The following is a 15,845-nucleotide window of genomic DNA, read 5'->3' as shown; positions in this document are numbered from 1 at the left end:
TTGCCCTCTCGACTCTAGGCCAGGATCACCTCAGCCCCCTGGCCACAGGAGAGCATGCAGACAGGGGGCAGAGGGATCCAGCAAGGAGCCCATCTGTTCCTTGTTTCCTCCCTTGCTTCCCTTGGCTTGGCCAGTGCCTCTCAGCTGGACGCACTGTGGGGTCAGCCTAGTGTTCCCTGGCAGAGAGTGGGAGCGTGAAGGCGGCTGCCAGGCTGTCCTATGGGCCTCAGGGAGGAAAGTGAGCCTGCCCAGTGGTCAGTGCCACACTCATTCGAGAGATGGGGAAACTGAGGCCCAGAGAGGGGAAGGGATGCCCCCCGGGCCACCCAGCATGCCAGGGCCTGTGACAGTAGCAACACTTTCCTGTTTCTCACCATCCTGGCTGGGTGGGTTCCTCATCTTAATATCGTCTTCGCATACTGCGGGGCAATTGAGAGGATGGGCTTGAGTCAGCGGCCTGGGTTCAAGTCCAGACTCTACCACCTGCTGGTAGTATAGCCTTGGGTGAGTTACTTAACCTCTTCATGCCTCGGTGTTGTCATCTGAAACCTGAGACTAAGCATACTTGACTCATAAGGTGATTGTACAAAGGGCGTCTGGCTCTGACGAGACACCCACTGAGTATGGCTATTACTGTGTCCCAGAGCTTGGCCGGGCACAGGCAGGCAGAGGTGGTGTGGCCGGGGCTGGGGCTGAGGCCTGCAGCTGGGGCCCATAGCCAAAACCGTGATCCAGAGAGCAGAAGCCATGCGTCCTGGGGTAGAAGCCAGTGTGGAGTCATGATGCACAGGGCATGGCCTCAGGTCCTCAGCACCCCACCTCACTGCCCCCTCCTGGGCCAGCGTCCCTGGGATGCTCTCCTTCAAGCTACCAAAGATGACAATGTCATCTCCCTGCAAAAAAGACTCAGTCTAGGGGCTTCCCTGGTGGCGCAGTGGTTAAGAATCCGCCTGCCAATGCAGGGGACACGGGTTCGAGCCCTGGTCCAGGAAGATCCCACATGCCGTGGAGCAACTAAGTCTGTACGCCACAACTACTGAGCCTGCGCTCTAGAGCCCACAAGCCACAACTACTGAGCCCACGTGCCACAACTACTGAAGCCCACACACCTAAAGCCCAAGCTCCGCAACAAGAGAAGCCACTGCAATGAGAAGCCCACGCACCACAATGAAGAGTAGCCCCCGCTCGTTGCAACTAGAGAAAGCCTGCGCGCAGCAACGAAGACCCAACGCAACCAAATAATTTTTTAAAAAATGACAGTCTTAAAGGGGCCAAGAGGAAAACAAACTTCACTCTGAATCCTGACTCACTACTTGTGGGACTTCAGGAAGCAGGGGCAGGGAAATTGATGGGCACAGTGAGCAGCCAGACTCTTATGTCATGTGATAGGTGTGGATACTTCCAGCTGTCCTCAAAATTGAGGGAGCAAATGGGATCCAGAGGGTGGGAAGTCCACTCCATGGCGGGGGTGGGGCGGCGAGGGAAGCTCTAGGGACATGAACGTGGTCCAGCAGAACCAGCAGCCAGAGGTTGGCCATTGCCTGGCACCCAGGCCCCAGGGGACAAGCATGGACAGAGCTGCCATCTCTGGTCTGGTTCCCACCACCTTGGAAAAGCACAGGGCTCCCCCTTGTGGGAAGGAGGGGCCTGCAGGCCAGGGAGTCGGCTGATGGACCATCATAATTTTCTCCATCAAAGTCATACCTACTCGAATATAATTCAAGACAATTCATTAATTAGAGCAGAGCATCCTGTCTCCTGGAGGCAACCTCTGAACACTTCTGACTGATCTCCTGCTGGCCCTTTCCTTGCACATTTTTCCTTTTTACAGTTTTACTCTGGGAGCAGTCTATATTCAATCGCTTATCCTGCTTTCTTTTTAAAATGTTTTCCCAACCCCTTTTTTAAAAACCTCGTAAATATTTCAATGGCTTTGTTGTCATTTGTCCAATGGGTGTAACGTCATTTAGGGAACCAAGGCATTAGTTTTTTTCCAGCCTGTCGCTGTCATAAACAATGCTGTGATGGGTATCCTTGAACATCCTTGTGGTCTGCACCTCTGATCTTTTATTTCCTTAGGATGGTCGCCCAGATATAGATTTACTGGGAGGGAAGGAATGGAACTTTTAAAGTTTGAAACCTTTACCAAGTTGCACTACAGAAATGCAGTAGGAAATGTACTTCTTCAAGCCCACCCCCAGCAGTGTCTGAGAGTGTTCCCTCTCCACACCTGCCTGGTTGGCCTTCACCAGCAACAAGAGTTGGGAGGATTACAGAGCTGAAGTGCCCTCAGAGTTACCTGGTCCAATTGTCTGACCAGGGCAAAAGTCCCTCTGGCAATGTCCCTGACAGTTGTTCACCCAGTCTCTGCTTGCATACCCCTAGTGAAAGGGAGCTCACTAGCTAGCGTCCAAGCCACAAGAAATCTCATGAGCCTTTGGGAAGAAAACACTGAGCCATCCTGAAAAAGTGCCCAGGTAGTGTCAGCAACCTCTACATCTCTCCCCAAGCTGCTGGCTTGCCCGGATGTCTCCTTCCACTCCCCAACCAGCTTTGCCCTGGTTACTCCCTGGCACAAGCCCTCCTTCCCACCACCATGCCAGCCACCATCTCTCACTTCCCAGGCTCCCCTCCATGGTGATTCTAGCCTGATCTGGAGGTCAGAGGACCTGATCCCTCGTCTCAGCTCAGTCCCTGATTTGCTATGTGTCCTTCAGCAAGTTCGCTGACCTCTTTGGTCCCCAGAGGGCCTGTCTGTACTAAGAGGGCTGGTTTCTGAGCCCCACTGAGCTTTGCCTGAGCTCCTGGCAGATGTGATTTCCCAGAGGGGTGTGTGGCAGGGACCCGGATCAGGAGAGCCTGGTCAGTCCTGGCCTGCTTCCCAGTCGGGGTGGGCAGTGGTCCCTGCAGGGCCATTGGTAGTCACTGTCTGCTTCATGCTGACGTTTATGAGAAGAGGCCATGCCTTTCTGGGAGGAGAGGCAGGGTGAAGGTGTGGGGGGTGCAGAGAAGCCTTCTTTCTGTCAAAAATTCCTACTCCCTTTGGCCCTGCCCTTGTCTGTAAGCGTAATAATGATGGGACTGAGCCCTTCCGGGAAGCTGCTGCTCGCTGCCCAGAGCTGCCTGCTGGCCTGCCCTCCATCCACTGCCTCTCTGCCCCTGCCCCACAGGCATCTCTCCCCTCTGACCCGTAGGAGGCCAAAGCCACTGAGCTAGGCTGAGCTGGAGGCCCTGGGGCCTGGGGAATTTCTTCTCCTGAGCACAGGCCTCAGCTTCACGGTGGGGACACACTTGGGGGTGACAGACAGAAAGGGTGTAGCCTTGTGGAAAAGCCTGCTGGGCCTGGCCTCCTGCCCCTCACATACTAGAAACTCTTTGGCAAGTGCTTGCCCTTCCCCGTGCCTCAGTTTCACCATCTGTTAAGTGGGTGATGATATTCCCTGCCCCACAGGGTTGTGGGGAGAGTTGAATGGGAGCCTGAGAGGCCATGGAGCTGTAGCACAAAGTCTAGCGCACAGGTGGTCCTCGGTAAAAGTCTGTTCTCTTCACTCTTCCCTTTGTCCTCTGCCGGCAGCATCCACAGAGCTTCCACAGCCTTCCTCTACCTTTCTTGGCTCCCCCTGAGGATTCCAGAAGGTGAAGACACCTAATGCTGTTCTTATTTTGCTTGCCACCCCCCACCCCCCGGCAACACAGGGGTGGTGAGCCCACCCTCTACTCAGGCTTCCCTCCCATCTTTGGGACTTTCCTCTTACGGTTTATGCCCACTGGTCTCAGCCCCAGCCTCTGTATCACCTGGAACACATCTGCTCCCTCTCCCTGCACAAGCCCCAGAAGCGAATGCTACTGAAATCACTAATGGTTACTGAGCACTTGCAATGTCCACCCACCGAGCTAAGACCTTCATCTGCGTGAATGCATCCAATCCCTCCATCAGCGCTGGGAAAGCTAGCCCGTTATCATCATCCCGGGTTCCTGTGGAAACCGAGTCACGAAGAGGTTGCATAGCTTGCTGAAGGTCCCCCAGATAGTCACAGGCAGAGGTAGAATGCCATCATTGGCATCTGGCCCTGAAGTCTAAGATCTGAGCCACGTATCATGTGGTGGGGTGTCAGAGCTGGGCCCTCCCAGTGCCTGGTCTGACAGCAGTGTGGGAATGGTGCGCTGAAGATGTTTGATACTGCAGGAGCCTGGAGCCCCAGTCCCCGCCCAGAAGCTCCCAGTCCTTGATGGAAGGCTCCAGAATGGCCAGTTTTCTAATTACATGGTGTGGTGATGCTTTCCGACTCACCCCCTTGCTCTTGTCTCACCTTCCTGCTTCTCCCTTTGGTGCACATGCTGTATCTTTTTATTTGTGTACCTTTCCTCCCTGTTGATTTCTGAAGCAGAGACTTTTTGGGAACTGAATTGTCAGTCTTGCCGCAATCCTCACCCTTCACTCGGCTGAGTGTCCCGAGATGCCTTGACCCCTGCCCTTGGACCCGGCTGTGTGAGGCCAGGTGCCAGGTCCCATCAGTCTCTGAACCAAGAGGCCTGCAGAACCAGACCCCAGAGTGGGTCTGCCTGGTGATGGCTCCCACATTTCCCACTTCAACCAAGAAGTCTCAAATCCTACCATTAGTGAGGCACCACGTGCCTATCCCTTGTCCCCCTTAAAAATGTAAGTGCCTTTAAGAACAGGGACCAGGAAACTAAAATTCATCTAGTATTTCGGGATTACTGCAGAACGGAGGCTGTGTAAGTTGTGGGTATCAGGCACCAGGTAGAAAAACGTGCCACCAGAAGTGGTTGGGTCACTGCACACCCCCTATCTTGAGACCAACACAACTCAAAGTGCTTTCAGAGTCATAGGTGGCCTGTCTACTGCAAATTGACTGGACCCGGGGCCCTGGCTTCACGCCGAGTGCTCCCCTTGGCATAACTAGCCTCTCTCGTGGACCTGACCAGTGCCGAGAGCCAGCCCTGCCTTGGAGCTCGGTCTTCTCCCCAGGATATCATGGCTTCCAGGAAGGCCAACAACGATCCAAAAGACATTAGGCAGTGGGCCCAAAAGACCAGGGCGGCGTTGTTGTCACTTTCTAAGTTCAGATTTACACATTCAGCATGTACGTCCATTTTTAGGGTTTTGTCTGTAATTCTGGTAGGCTGTCACCAAGTGGTGGTAATGGCGGCTGGGCAAAAAAGACATGATTACTGAAGGAAGAAATTATTATTTTATATACCGCTATGGTTCTACATTATTAAATAATAATAATTAATACTCCTGTTTGATTTGCCAGGCATTGTTCTAAGTGTTTTACCTCACCTAGTCCTCAGAACAGTCTTTCGTGGTAGTTCCTATCATTAGTCTTGTGAAGTGACTCGCCCAGGATCACAGAGCTAGGATTTGGATCCAGAGTCTGGTGTTCTTAACTTTTATGCACTACTGCAGAAACAGGCAAATACCCAGGGAAACATTACTATGGAAACAGACCGTCTCATAGACGAGTCCTTCTTAAACTTAATAGCGTATGAATTCTCTGGGGCTCCTGTGAAAATGCAGATTCTGACCCAGTGGATCTAAGATGGGGCCCGAGATTCTGCATTTCTAATGAGCTCCCAGGCAATGCTCAGGATGCCAGTCTAGGAACGACTGACAGTCACAGTGTGGTGCCTGCGTTTAAGCCGGCCTCAAACTCAAATCCTGTGAGTGCTAAGCAGGTGACATAATGCAGGGCGCAGCTGGTCGGAACAGAGGTGACACGGAGAATGCATTGCAGTCGGTCTGATGGGGCGGCCACTCCTTAACCTCAGCTGATAATCACCAGCAAGGATTCTGGACCAATGTGGTCATATTTCTATGTGAAATCTCGCACTTTCAAATAATGGGGCAACAAATTCAACTTTCTAAAACACTGGGCAGCTTGTACATGAATGTTCATGGCAGCATTATTCATAATAGCCCAAAATTAGAAACAACCCAGTGTCTTTCCTCTGATGAATGAATAAATAAAATATGGCATGACCATATAATGGGATATTATTCGGCACCAAAAAGGAATGACATACTGATACATGCTGCAATGTGGATGAACATTAGAAACACTACAGTGAGTGAAAGAAGCCAGACACAAAAGGGCAATTATTGTATGAGATGTCAAGAATAGGGAAATCTATAGAAAGAGAAAGTAAATTAGCGGTTGCCTGGGGCTGGGTATGGTGAGGAAGTGGGGGGTTGGATGGTGAGTGACTGTTAATGAATACAGAGTTTCTTTGGGAGAGCAATGAAAAATGTTCTAAAATTAGACTAGTGATGGTTGTCTAACTCTGTGAATATACTAAAACCCATTGAACTGTACACCTTAAATAGGTGAAATGTCGGGTATGTGAACCATATCTCAATAAACCTGCTTGAAAAAAATACCATGTAAGAGAGAGCCAGTTTCTTTAATATATAAAGTGCAGTTACAGATCAACAAGAAAAGTACCAAACCCCAGCAGGAAAAAAAAAAAAATTACAAAGTATATGAACTAACAGTTCACAAAGGAAACACAAGTGGTTCTTAAATGCAAAAATTCTCTCTTGGGCTTCCCTGGTGGTGCAGTGGTTGAGAATCTGCCTGCCGATGCAGGGGACACGGGTTCGAGCCCTGGTCCGGGAAGATCCCACATGCCGCGAAGCACCTGGGCCCGTGAGCCACAATTAGTGAGCCTGCACGTCTGGAGCCTGTGCTCCGCAACAACAGAGGCCGCAAGAGTGAGAGGCCCGCGCACCTCGATGAAGAGTGGCCCCCGCTTGCCACAACTAGAGAAAGCCCATGCACAGAAACGAAGACCCAACACAGCCATAAATGAATAAATTTTTTTTAAAAAAGGCAAAAGACAACATATTTAAAAAAAAAAAAAAATTCTCACTTGCTCATAATACATGTCGTACAAGTCAAAGCTACTCTGAGAAGATTTTCTACCTCTTAGGTTGGCAAAGATGAAAACTCTGTTAGGGAGGAGACGGGACATTAAGTTGGTACACCTGCAGCTGGAGGGGTGGAGGCGGGTAGTGGCAATAGTCATCTTTAAAAATGAAAATTGTACATACCCATCAACCCAGCAATTTCACTTCCAGGAACTTATTCAACAAATGTACTGTCACCTGTGAAAAATTATATATGTACATACACACATATGTGCAAAGCTATTCATAGTAGCATTGCTTGTAATAGAAGAGTGGAAACAATCTAGACATTTGCAGTAGTGATGGGAAAGCACTTCGAACCTTGCATAGAGTTGAATACTGTGCAACCCTCAAACACAATACAGCAGCTCTGTTTATACTGACCTGGTGGAAAATATTATGTATATGTCTGAGATATATTATTAAGTGAAAAGGGAAGATGTAGAACTAAGTGTATAATCTGTCTCCATACGAGTGAGGGAAAAGAAAGGATGCACGTACGTATGTATATGGTGTATATGTTTGTAAATGGAGAGCCCATCTTTGGGGTGGTCTAAAGGAAATTCGGATAGCCACCAGGTAAGGCAGCAGGTGGCTGGGAGCAGGCGTGAGGGGAGACACAGTTCCGCTGCCTACAAGGTTGTATTCTGCCTGCGTTGTCTCTTCAGTAGCCATTTAAACCACACCACCCGGGGCCAGAGAGCACCTGTGTGAGGTCATGTGACCACCAGCTGCCCCTTCATGACATGACAGCAGAGTTAAAGGAGTAGGTCCTAGCCACCATCGAGGACTTTGCTCCCTTAAATCTAAAAGAGATGTGCGCCACTCACCACCTCCTCTGTTCTCTGTCCCCACACGGGTCTCCCAGCCTTGGGATTCCCATGTGTGCTCTGAGGGTGACTCTGGTGTTCTCTGGACTGGGGACAAAAGGTGTCCAGCACATGGGGACACAGGGCATGAAGGCTGAAGAGGGAAACCATGAGGACCCCTGTGGGGCATCATTTTGGCCTGTTGGACCCTAATCCCTGTGTTTGCTTCCTGTCCTCTAGGCACGCCCCAAAGGCGAGGGTCTGACCCCGTACCAGGGCAAAAAGCGCTGCTTTGGCGAGTACAAGTGTCCCAAGTGCAAGAGAAAATGGATGAGCGGGAACTCCTGGGCCAATATGGGGCAGGAGTGCATCAAGTGCCACATCAACGTGTACCCACACAAGCAGGTGAGCCGGGCGAGGGGCGGGGGAGCGGGGAGCAGGTGAGGCATAAGGACCAGGGGAGGGTGAGCTTTTCGCTTACTGAGCCTCAGTTTGCTCCTTCATACGATGGGGATGAGACCAGATCTATCCAAGTTAGCCCTTTCTTTCCTTGTCTCATAGGAAGGTGGGGGGCGGGGGAGAGGGCCTGTTTCTCCAGGAAGGGAAGGAAGATAAAGGGGCAACTGTACGAAGATCCTGAGACCACAGACCCCAGTGAATTTTGAAAGTAACGAGCTGCAACCGTGACACAAAGAGGGATGCGCAGGCAGCGGGATGCTGTAGAGGAGTGCATTTTGTTGGTCCTTCACCCAGTTGGCGCATGTTTACAAGGTGGCTACTGGGTGCCAGATACTGTGCAACGGGGCTGGTGGCCAAGGGCCGGCCTGCCCTGCTGGGAGGGGGTTGAGGCAGCTCGTCCCGGGCAGCACTCACTTACTGCAGGCTGCAGAGAGGAGGCGGCATTTACTCTGGGGCCTGAAGCAGGGGAGGAAGCTAGACCTGTCACCAGAGGGAGGATGGCCATCCTAGGAAGAGGGTACAGCAAGTGCTAATGCCCTGAGGCTGTTGGACTGGAGGTGCTCAAGGCTGAAAGCTCAGTGAAGGAACTGGCGAGTGGAGTGGAGCAGAGTCACCAGGGGAATTCGGGGGGCCCTACAAGGAAGCCCCCAGCAACAGGGCTTTCGGCTTCATTTTGAGATGATTGCTTTGGTCGTGTGTAGAGACTGGCCTAGAGGGGCTGGGAGACTGGGGAGTCCAGCAGGAAAGCCATGGCCATAGTCCGGGCGAACCGAAGGAGGTCTGAACTAAGGTGGTGGCTCTGGATCTGGGTCCAACACAGAGCATCACGGGATCGGATGTGAAAGGTGAGGGGGGCGGGGCAGGAATCCAGGAGAACAATCACACTGTGGCTTGAGCTCCTGAGTGGATGGAGGTGGTTGTTACCAAGGTGGGCAGCCTGGGCTGGGGGCAGTTGGGATGGGACACAGGTGTTCTAGATAAAGGCAAGAGATCTCTAATACATGCTACATTTGAGATGTTCCTGAAAATCCAGGTCAAGATGTCAAGAGGGCAGTTGGGTTTGTTATTCCGAAGCTCGTATGAGAAGTCAAGGTGGTTCACCGGTAGTTGGGTACCATCGGCCTAAAGGTATTTAGGGAATGATGAGATTTCCTGCAGGATGTGGGCAAAGTAGCTCAGGGATTCCCCAGACCCTGTGTTGTGGAATCCCAGCATTCGGAGGTCAGATGGAAGAGAAGCATCCAGCGAGGAGGGGGACCAAGGAGCGTGGAGCCCTGGGGGTGGGAGGGTGGCACAGGGGGTGGCTGGTGCTGAGATGTCAGGTATAATGACCATGGAGAAGGTCCCTTGAGGTTTGGTAATAAGGAGGTGGTCCCGCAACTTTGGGGGGCATCACTTTTACCTGGAGGACTTTTTGAGCTGCCACCAAGCTCTGAGAACCACTGAAGCCGATGCCCTTTAGGTCGGACATGAGGCGGAGGGGAGATGTTAATTCACAGCGGATCTGTTGGCCAGGGCAGTGTCCATGGTGGCGGAGGTTCCCTGGGCCAGGCCGCAGAGGAAATACCTTCACTGTTCACTTTTGCAAAGGGCATTGATTGTGGAGAGAAGCAGAGAAATGGGACGGTAGCTAGAGGAGGGACGGTGGCGTTGAGATGGGTGTTCTGAAGATGGGAGAGCCTGGAGCACATTATAGGCAAATGAGAATGACCCAGAAGAAAGCAAAAGGCTGATGATAAGGGGACAGAGGGAGATGCCTTATCATCAGCCCAGGAGGGAGGGAGGTGGGGGATGATTGGGGAGGGTTGTGGGTTTGATGGGGCAGAGAAGGGGGACCTCACTTCCAGGGCTTCTGTTTTCTCAGTGAAATGGGACATGAGGTTTTCAGCTAAAAGTCAGAGTGAGGACGGGTGTGGTGGGCTTGGGGAAGGACAAGGGAGGAAGCGAACCTACTAGAGAAACATAGCCGGACTGGCAAGCAGCATGCCAGCCCAGGGGGAGCTTCGAGATCAAAACTGTCACCCAAGCCGTCAGCCCGGGTTCTGTGACTTGGCCAGTAGTGTTCACTGCACAGGTGTGGGCCAGAGATGGTGTTACAGGGGTTCGGGGACAGAGGTGTGCCAGATGAGCGTTTCAGAGGGAAGAGGTCAAAGAGTCAGGTGTGATGTTGGAAGAGTGTGGTCCTGGGCTGTGAGCTAGACAGCTGGGAAGGGAAGCCAGAGGGGCCCTGATGGAGAGGCGGGGCCAGGACTGGGGGGGAGTGCGGGACCCGGGAGCCGGACAGAGAGCAGGCTTCTGAAGGCCAAGTCCAGGCTGTGGCTGCGGGGATGCTGGGAGACACGGTCACTGCTCGTGAGGTTGTTGGGGTACGGGGAGCGGGGGTGGGGCGAGCCTTCCCTGTGTAAGCTGAGTCACCAAGACGGATGGCAGGAGCGGGGGCTGCCAGAGGAGGCCACAGGGAAAGGGAGGCAGGAGGGTGGGGGAGGATCCCCCGAGGCAGTGACATCAGGCTGAGCTCCGAGGGGCAGTGGAGGGTCAGCAGACGAAGGGGGCTGGGGTGGGAGTGGCAGAGAGGGGAGGGTGCGCTTCTGGTGAGGGAACAGCACGTGCAGAGTGGAGAGGACAGGGCCCAGCCCAGCACTGGAGGAGCTGAGGGATGAAGCAGACTCTGCGGAAGGAGGGCCCGGCAGCCTTGGGCTGGCTCAGAGGCCATGGCATGGAACTTGGTCTTTATCCTACTAGGAGCATCTGGGAGTTGTCCAAGAGGACTCTTGTGGTTGAAACATTTTCTGACTTTATGACCCTCGTGCAGGCCTCCTTTGCCTCTGTTTGCAGACGCTCCATCCTCCCGCCCCCAAGGGTTTCCATGGTTCCCATCACCCACACTGTCGCACACAGGCAAACAGATGGGAAGCTGGCCATGCAGCCCAGTGGACAAGGGGCTCCGTAGTGCAGGGGGCCTGGCCCACAACCTAATGGCACCAAGGGAGACACCAAGGCCCTGGAGGGCCAAGACAGGCTTGATGACCCAGTGGCTGGGCACAGGGCACGTGATATGCACGTAGTGGTGTAGGAGCACGTCGGGGCTGGGGCTGAAGGCGGGCAGTGTAAAGGAGCCACGGCATCCTGGATCCTGAAGGCTTCCTGGCAATTCCTGAGCTGGTCTGGAACCCCAGTTCAAAAGCACCTCCCCAAATGTCTGACTGTCAGCATACTCGCCCTCGTTGAACTCTGCTCCCCCAGGGCCCTTGTGCATGGCCTGTGCTGTCAGAGGGCTTCCTACGTTCTCTCATTGGACACACTTTGTTGACGGCTGCTTGCCAGGTCTGTGCAGGCTCTGAAGGAAGACGAAGGTCAGGGGGCTGCCTGGCTCTCCAGGAGCTTCCTCTCCAACCCAAGGGACAGGATTCCATCAGACAGGGTTAGCAACTGGCGTTCAGAGAACTCCTGTTCTGAGTCGCAGGTGTGGTCACCCTCCGGGTGCCTTTTGCTGAGCCCCTGCACACCCTTCATGTGTGCTCTGCCCTCAGACCAGGTGTCCTGTTCACTGGGAGGGAACGTGCAGTCCTGAGAAGCCACGTGGCCTTTCCAGGGCCCCCACGTGGAGGTGGTACCTTGGCGTTGAACTTGCACCTGTGTCTGGAGCCCGGCCCTGAGGCCAGGCAGGCCTCCGTTGGTGTCCCAGCTCGCGCCCTCTGAACTGGGTGGGCTGGAGCAAAGCGCTGGGCTGGGCTCCGAGCACAGGAGAGAGGAGGGGTGCTGTAGGTGCGTCTCAGTCACTGGACACTCTGGCAGGAACTGGGGAAATTTTGACAGCAGTGTGCGGTGGCCAGGCACTCCTCTGCGTATTTTATACCTTCATCCTCTCAGCCACCCCATGAGGCCAGCTCTATTGTCGCCCCATTTTACAGAGGACGAAACCAAGGCAAAGGGCATAAGTGACTTACCCAAGGTCAGCAGAGAAGCTGGAGCTCATGAAGAGGGATCAAGCTTGGGGCTGGAGGAAAACATGGAGCCTGGAGGGGACAGATGAGTGGCCTGGGGGGAGCGGGGGCAGGGGGAACAGCAAGGGCAGGTCAGGGTGGCCGGCTGGGGAGGGGAGCTGGGAATGGGCCAGTTCCTGCAGGGCCTCAGACGTATGGTGCTTGGGGCTGTGCTGGGATCCGGGAGGCTCAGTCCTTATGACTCTCACACCTCTGTGACCTAATCAGAGAGGCAGGGCCCAGGCCATGCACCCAAGTCCACCAGGACCCAACTCTCCACTGTGGCTCCAGCCTCCTTGGCCGCACCCCTGTATTGCCCTAGCACCCCTTCCATGATGCCGGGCCCGTACCCCCATCCCCCCGGGCTGGCAGTGGCCTCTCCTGCTTCGTCTCCATCCTGCGAAGCTCAGTCCAGGTGCAGCCTCCCTGATCGTCACCTCCCCGTCTCCACACTCAGGATCAGAGTCTCCCAGGCCCAGCGAGGAAGAATCTTCCAAGTGCGTGTGGCTTTGCTTTTCCTTCTCCTGGTCATTCAGCCCTTGTTTGTTGAGCACTTACTGTGTGCAGCGGGGAGACTGAGGCCCAGAGAGGAGATGGGACTTGAGCAAGGTCGCTCAGCCAGTCGGGGGGCCTGGGACCGGGTCTCCCCTCGCCTCACCCCCCAGTCTCCTGTCACAGGGCTCTTCTCTCTCAGGGAAGTGGCAAAGCTGGGCTTAGGGCAGAGGGGGTGGTGGCCCTGCTGGGCTCCCCAGCAGTCAGGAGCCTTTGAAGAGCTGAGAGGAGGGGCTCAGAACCTCTGTCCCCCCATACTCTCCCTGCGCCCCACGGTGGAGAGGGGTTGCTTTATTTCTACTGCGCCCTGAGCTCTGACCTGTGTGGTATCCATCTCCTGAGAACCCTCCACTTCCCCTCCCTTCCCTCCCCACCACATCTGTTTCCCGTCAGTCTCCAGCTGCAGCTCCCCCCTGCCAGCCCTGCCCCCCATGAGAAGAAAACACTAATGGGCTTTGCCTCACTGCGGGGGGTGGGGATGGCCCTGGGGTGATCAATCCCAGCTGCTGACTGTTTTTCCCTCGCAGAGGGGAGTCGCCTTAACAGCTTCCCCAGCTCCTCCACCCAGTGCCTGGGCAGGGCTGAGCCAGGAGCCGTGGAGGGAAGGGGCACTGACAGGGTCATGGCCAAGGAGCGGGGATGGCCAGGATGTTGCAAGTGCATTTCCACAGGGACTCAGCTGATTCCCCTGTTCCCAGCCTGCTCCCTCTACATAATAATAATAGCAATAATACATGATATTAATACTGATCAACACTGCTCTTTATGTACCAGGCACTGTTCTAAAAACTTGGCATATATTAACTTATTTACTCTTCACAACAACCCTATCAAGTAGGTACCCTTATTAGCCCATTGTGTAGAGGAGAAAAATTGAGGCACCGAGAGGTTAAGTGACTTGCAAGAGGTCACACAGCAATTATAGAGTCTTACAGAGCTCTTTATGGTTAGAAACTACCTTAAGACAGTCATCTCATTTACTTCTCTCCCTATCACACGTACAGCAAATGTTATTAATCCCCCCCCCCCAACCCAAGTTACAGAAGGGCAAGTTAAGGTTCTAAAGGAGTAAGTTCTCTCCCAACGGCCCTTGGCAGGTAGGTAAAGCTGCAGGCCTCTGGCAGGGCCTTTAATGTCTTGGAGCCTCGGTTTCCTCATCTGTAATATATGAGGATGATAATATGCCCCTCACAGGACGTTAGGTTGTATGATTTATGTGGCGGTGCTTTGCAAAGTGTAAACCACAGGGAGCAAGGGTGGCGTCAGGCCTGCTTGCTCTGGTCTCTCCGGCCCCACTTGGAAGACGGGTTCAGGGAGGGGCTGGGGCCAGCATGAAGAGTCCAGGAGGGGAGCTGGACATCAGGCTGGGTTTGGTCTAGGGGAGGGAAGACTTCAGAGCTGCTCACATCGGACCTATGGGGGCCAGCAGAGAGTCTGCATGGCCCCTGTGTGGCTGGGATCACTGGGATGGGCGTACAGGGACCCAGACTTCAGCCCAAGATCGTGAACTGCGGGCAGTGGGCTGAGCCGGTGAGCTCAGCCGCCAGGGAGCTCTCCAGCGCTGGGGTGTGTAGGCCCCTGGGATACTGCCCTGGGATACTGTAGGTGTGTATCAAGATGTCTGGAGGGCAGGGGATTTCACCTTCCCAGGTCTTTCAGCTTGGAATTGTGGCTTCAACTTTCAGTGGCCCTCTACCAGCTGGTATTCCCCTCCTATTAGTAATAATAATAAACAGCATTAATAACTTTTATGTGCTACGCACTTTCTATTTGTGATCTTCCTTGAGTTGTAACAACAGTCTCGTGAGAAAAGCGTTACTGACATCTCCTTTTACGGATGAAGAAATGGAGGATCAGAGAGGTCAGGTGGCTTGCCCAAGGTCACACAGCTCATAGGTAGTTTGAGCCCAGGTCTGACATGAAGCCAAACTCTTTCTCCTTTCCCCTGGCCAGGAAAGCCAGTCATTGAAAGCTTACTGAGATGAAGCCAAGGCTCCTGCCCTATTTCCATGTCTTCCCAGTGTGGCTTTAGGCCTGGAAGCACGGGGATGGGCTTTATGACCCTGGATCAGAACCCTGTCCACCCACAGTCCATACACTCACTTTCTAGAGCCCTCTGACTCCATTCTCTGCTCTGAGTGTCAGCTTCGGGCCAGGCACTGCATAATCAGGCAGAAAAGTTGGTGCGCTACTTTTGAGCAGTTTGCAGCCTGTCCAAGGGGTAGCGCTCACGCTCAGCTTCCCTCCAGGACCATTCTGGGTCCTGGTCACTGGCACCAAGGCTCCCTTGGCCCACACCAGCCTGCAGTTCCTGCCCCCTGTCCTCGGCAAGTGGCTCCCAGCTGGCCCTGATCAGCTTCCTTTGAGTCCCCCCGAGTCCATGCAGAGGACCCTGCTACAGGTAGGGGTTCTGGGCTGGGGCTACGGCTGCCAGCCAAGAAACTGTCTGCCTCAGGAGGTATGCCTAATAACCTCCGTACATTTTCTAGAGAAACAAGCTCGCTTTTGAGAGCCAGGATGCAAGGTACAGAGGGAGCAGGGAAGCCCCCTGTGTAACAGAAACGTGCTTGTACGTGCCAAACGTCACTCAGATTACAAGCATCTAGACATCTGACTCCACCCTGTAAACGAGCTGCAACGATGGCCCACTTTACAGATGTGGAAACCGAGGCTCTCTGAGGCCACACCGTGAGTGAGTAGCCTCAGAGGTCTGGCAAGTCACCTCCCTTCTCTGGACCTCAGTTTCCCTGTTCAGAAACACCTAGCCACTCCACTAACGGGGCAGGCAGTGTGCCAGGCCCTGGGCTGTGGGGTGAATCAGAACACTGGCTGCTGACGTCACAGAGCTAAGGGCTCGCTTACCCGAAGCCTGAAACACTGTGACCCCGTCCAGGTTAAACTCCCCTTGAGTCTTGAGGCCGCAGGAGCAGGTGTGGTGGTGACAAGTGGCCTGGGAAGAAGCAGTGGATGCTGGGAATCAGGAGATGCGGCTTGGGTCTCCCTTGCGCTGGGCCTCAGTTTCTTCACCTGGATAATGTCTGTGCCCCGCTGTGCTGCCTCTGTCTCAGGCACTCGTGAGCTTCAGGGGGTGGCTTCTCAGAGAGTACTGGC

General features: G+C 53.9%; 1 protein-coding gene across 1 annotated transcript in view; it reads left to right on the top strand.

Moving 5' to 3' along the window:
- Positions 1-15,845, top strand: part of ZCCHC24 (zinc finger CCHC-type containing 24) — a 59,273-nt gene that overhangs the window by 42,910 nt on the left and 518 nt on the right. The window contains exon 3 of the mRNA XM_007464210.1: positions 7,981-8,145. Within this exon, the coding sequence (XP_007464272.1) occupies positions 7,981-8,145 (165 nt within the window). The remainder of the gene's footprint in view (positions 1-7,980; positions 8,146-15,845) is intronic.

The sequence above is a fragment of the Lipotes vexillifer genome, unplaced genomic scaffold (genome assembly GCF_000442215.2).
Source record: "Lipotes vexillifer unplaced genomic scaffold, Lipotes_vexillifer_v1.1 scaffold59, whole genome shotgun sequence".
NCBI classification, from domain to species: domain Eukaryota; kingdom Metazoa; phylum Chordata; class Mammalia; order Artiodactyla; family Lipotidae; genus Lipotes; species Lipotes vexillifer.
The sequence above is the reverse complement of the archived record's forward strand: the minus strand, read 5'-3'. Positions and strand labels throughout refer to the sequence as shown.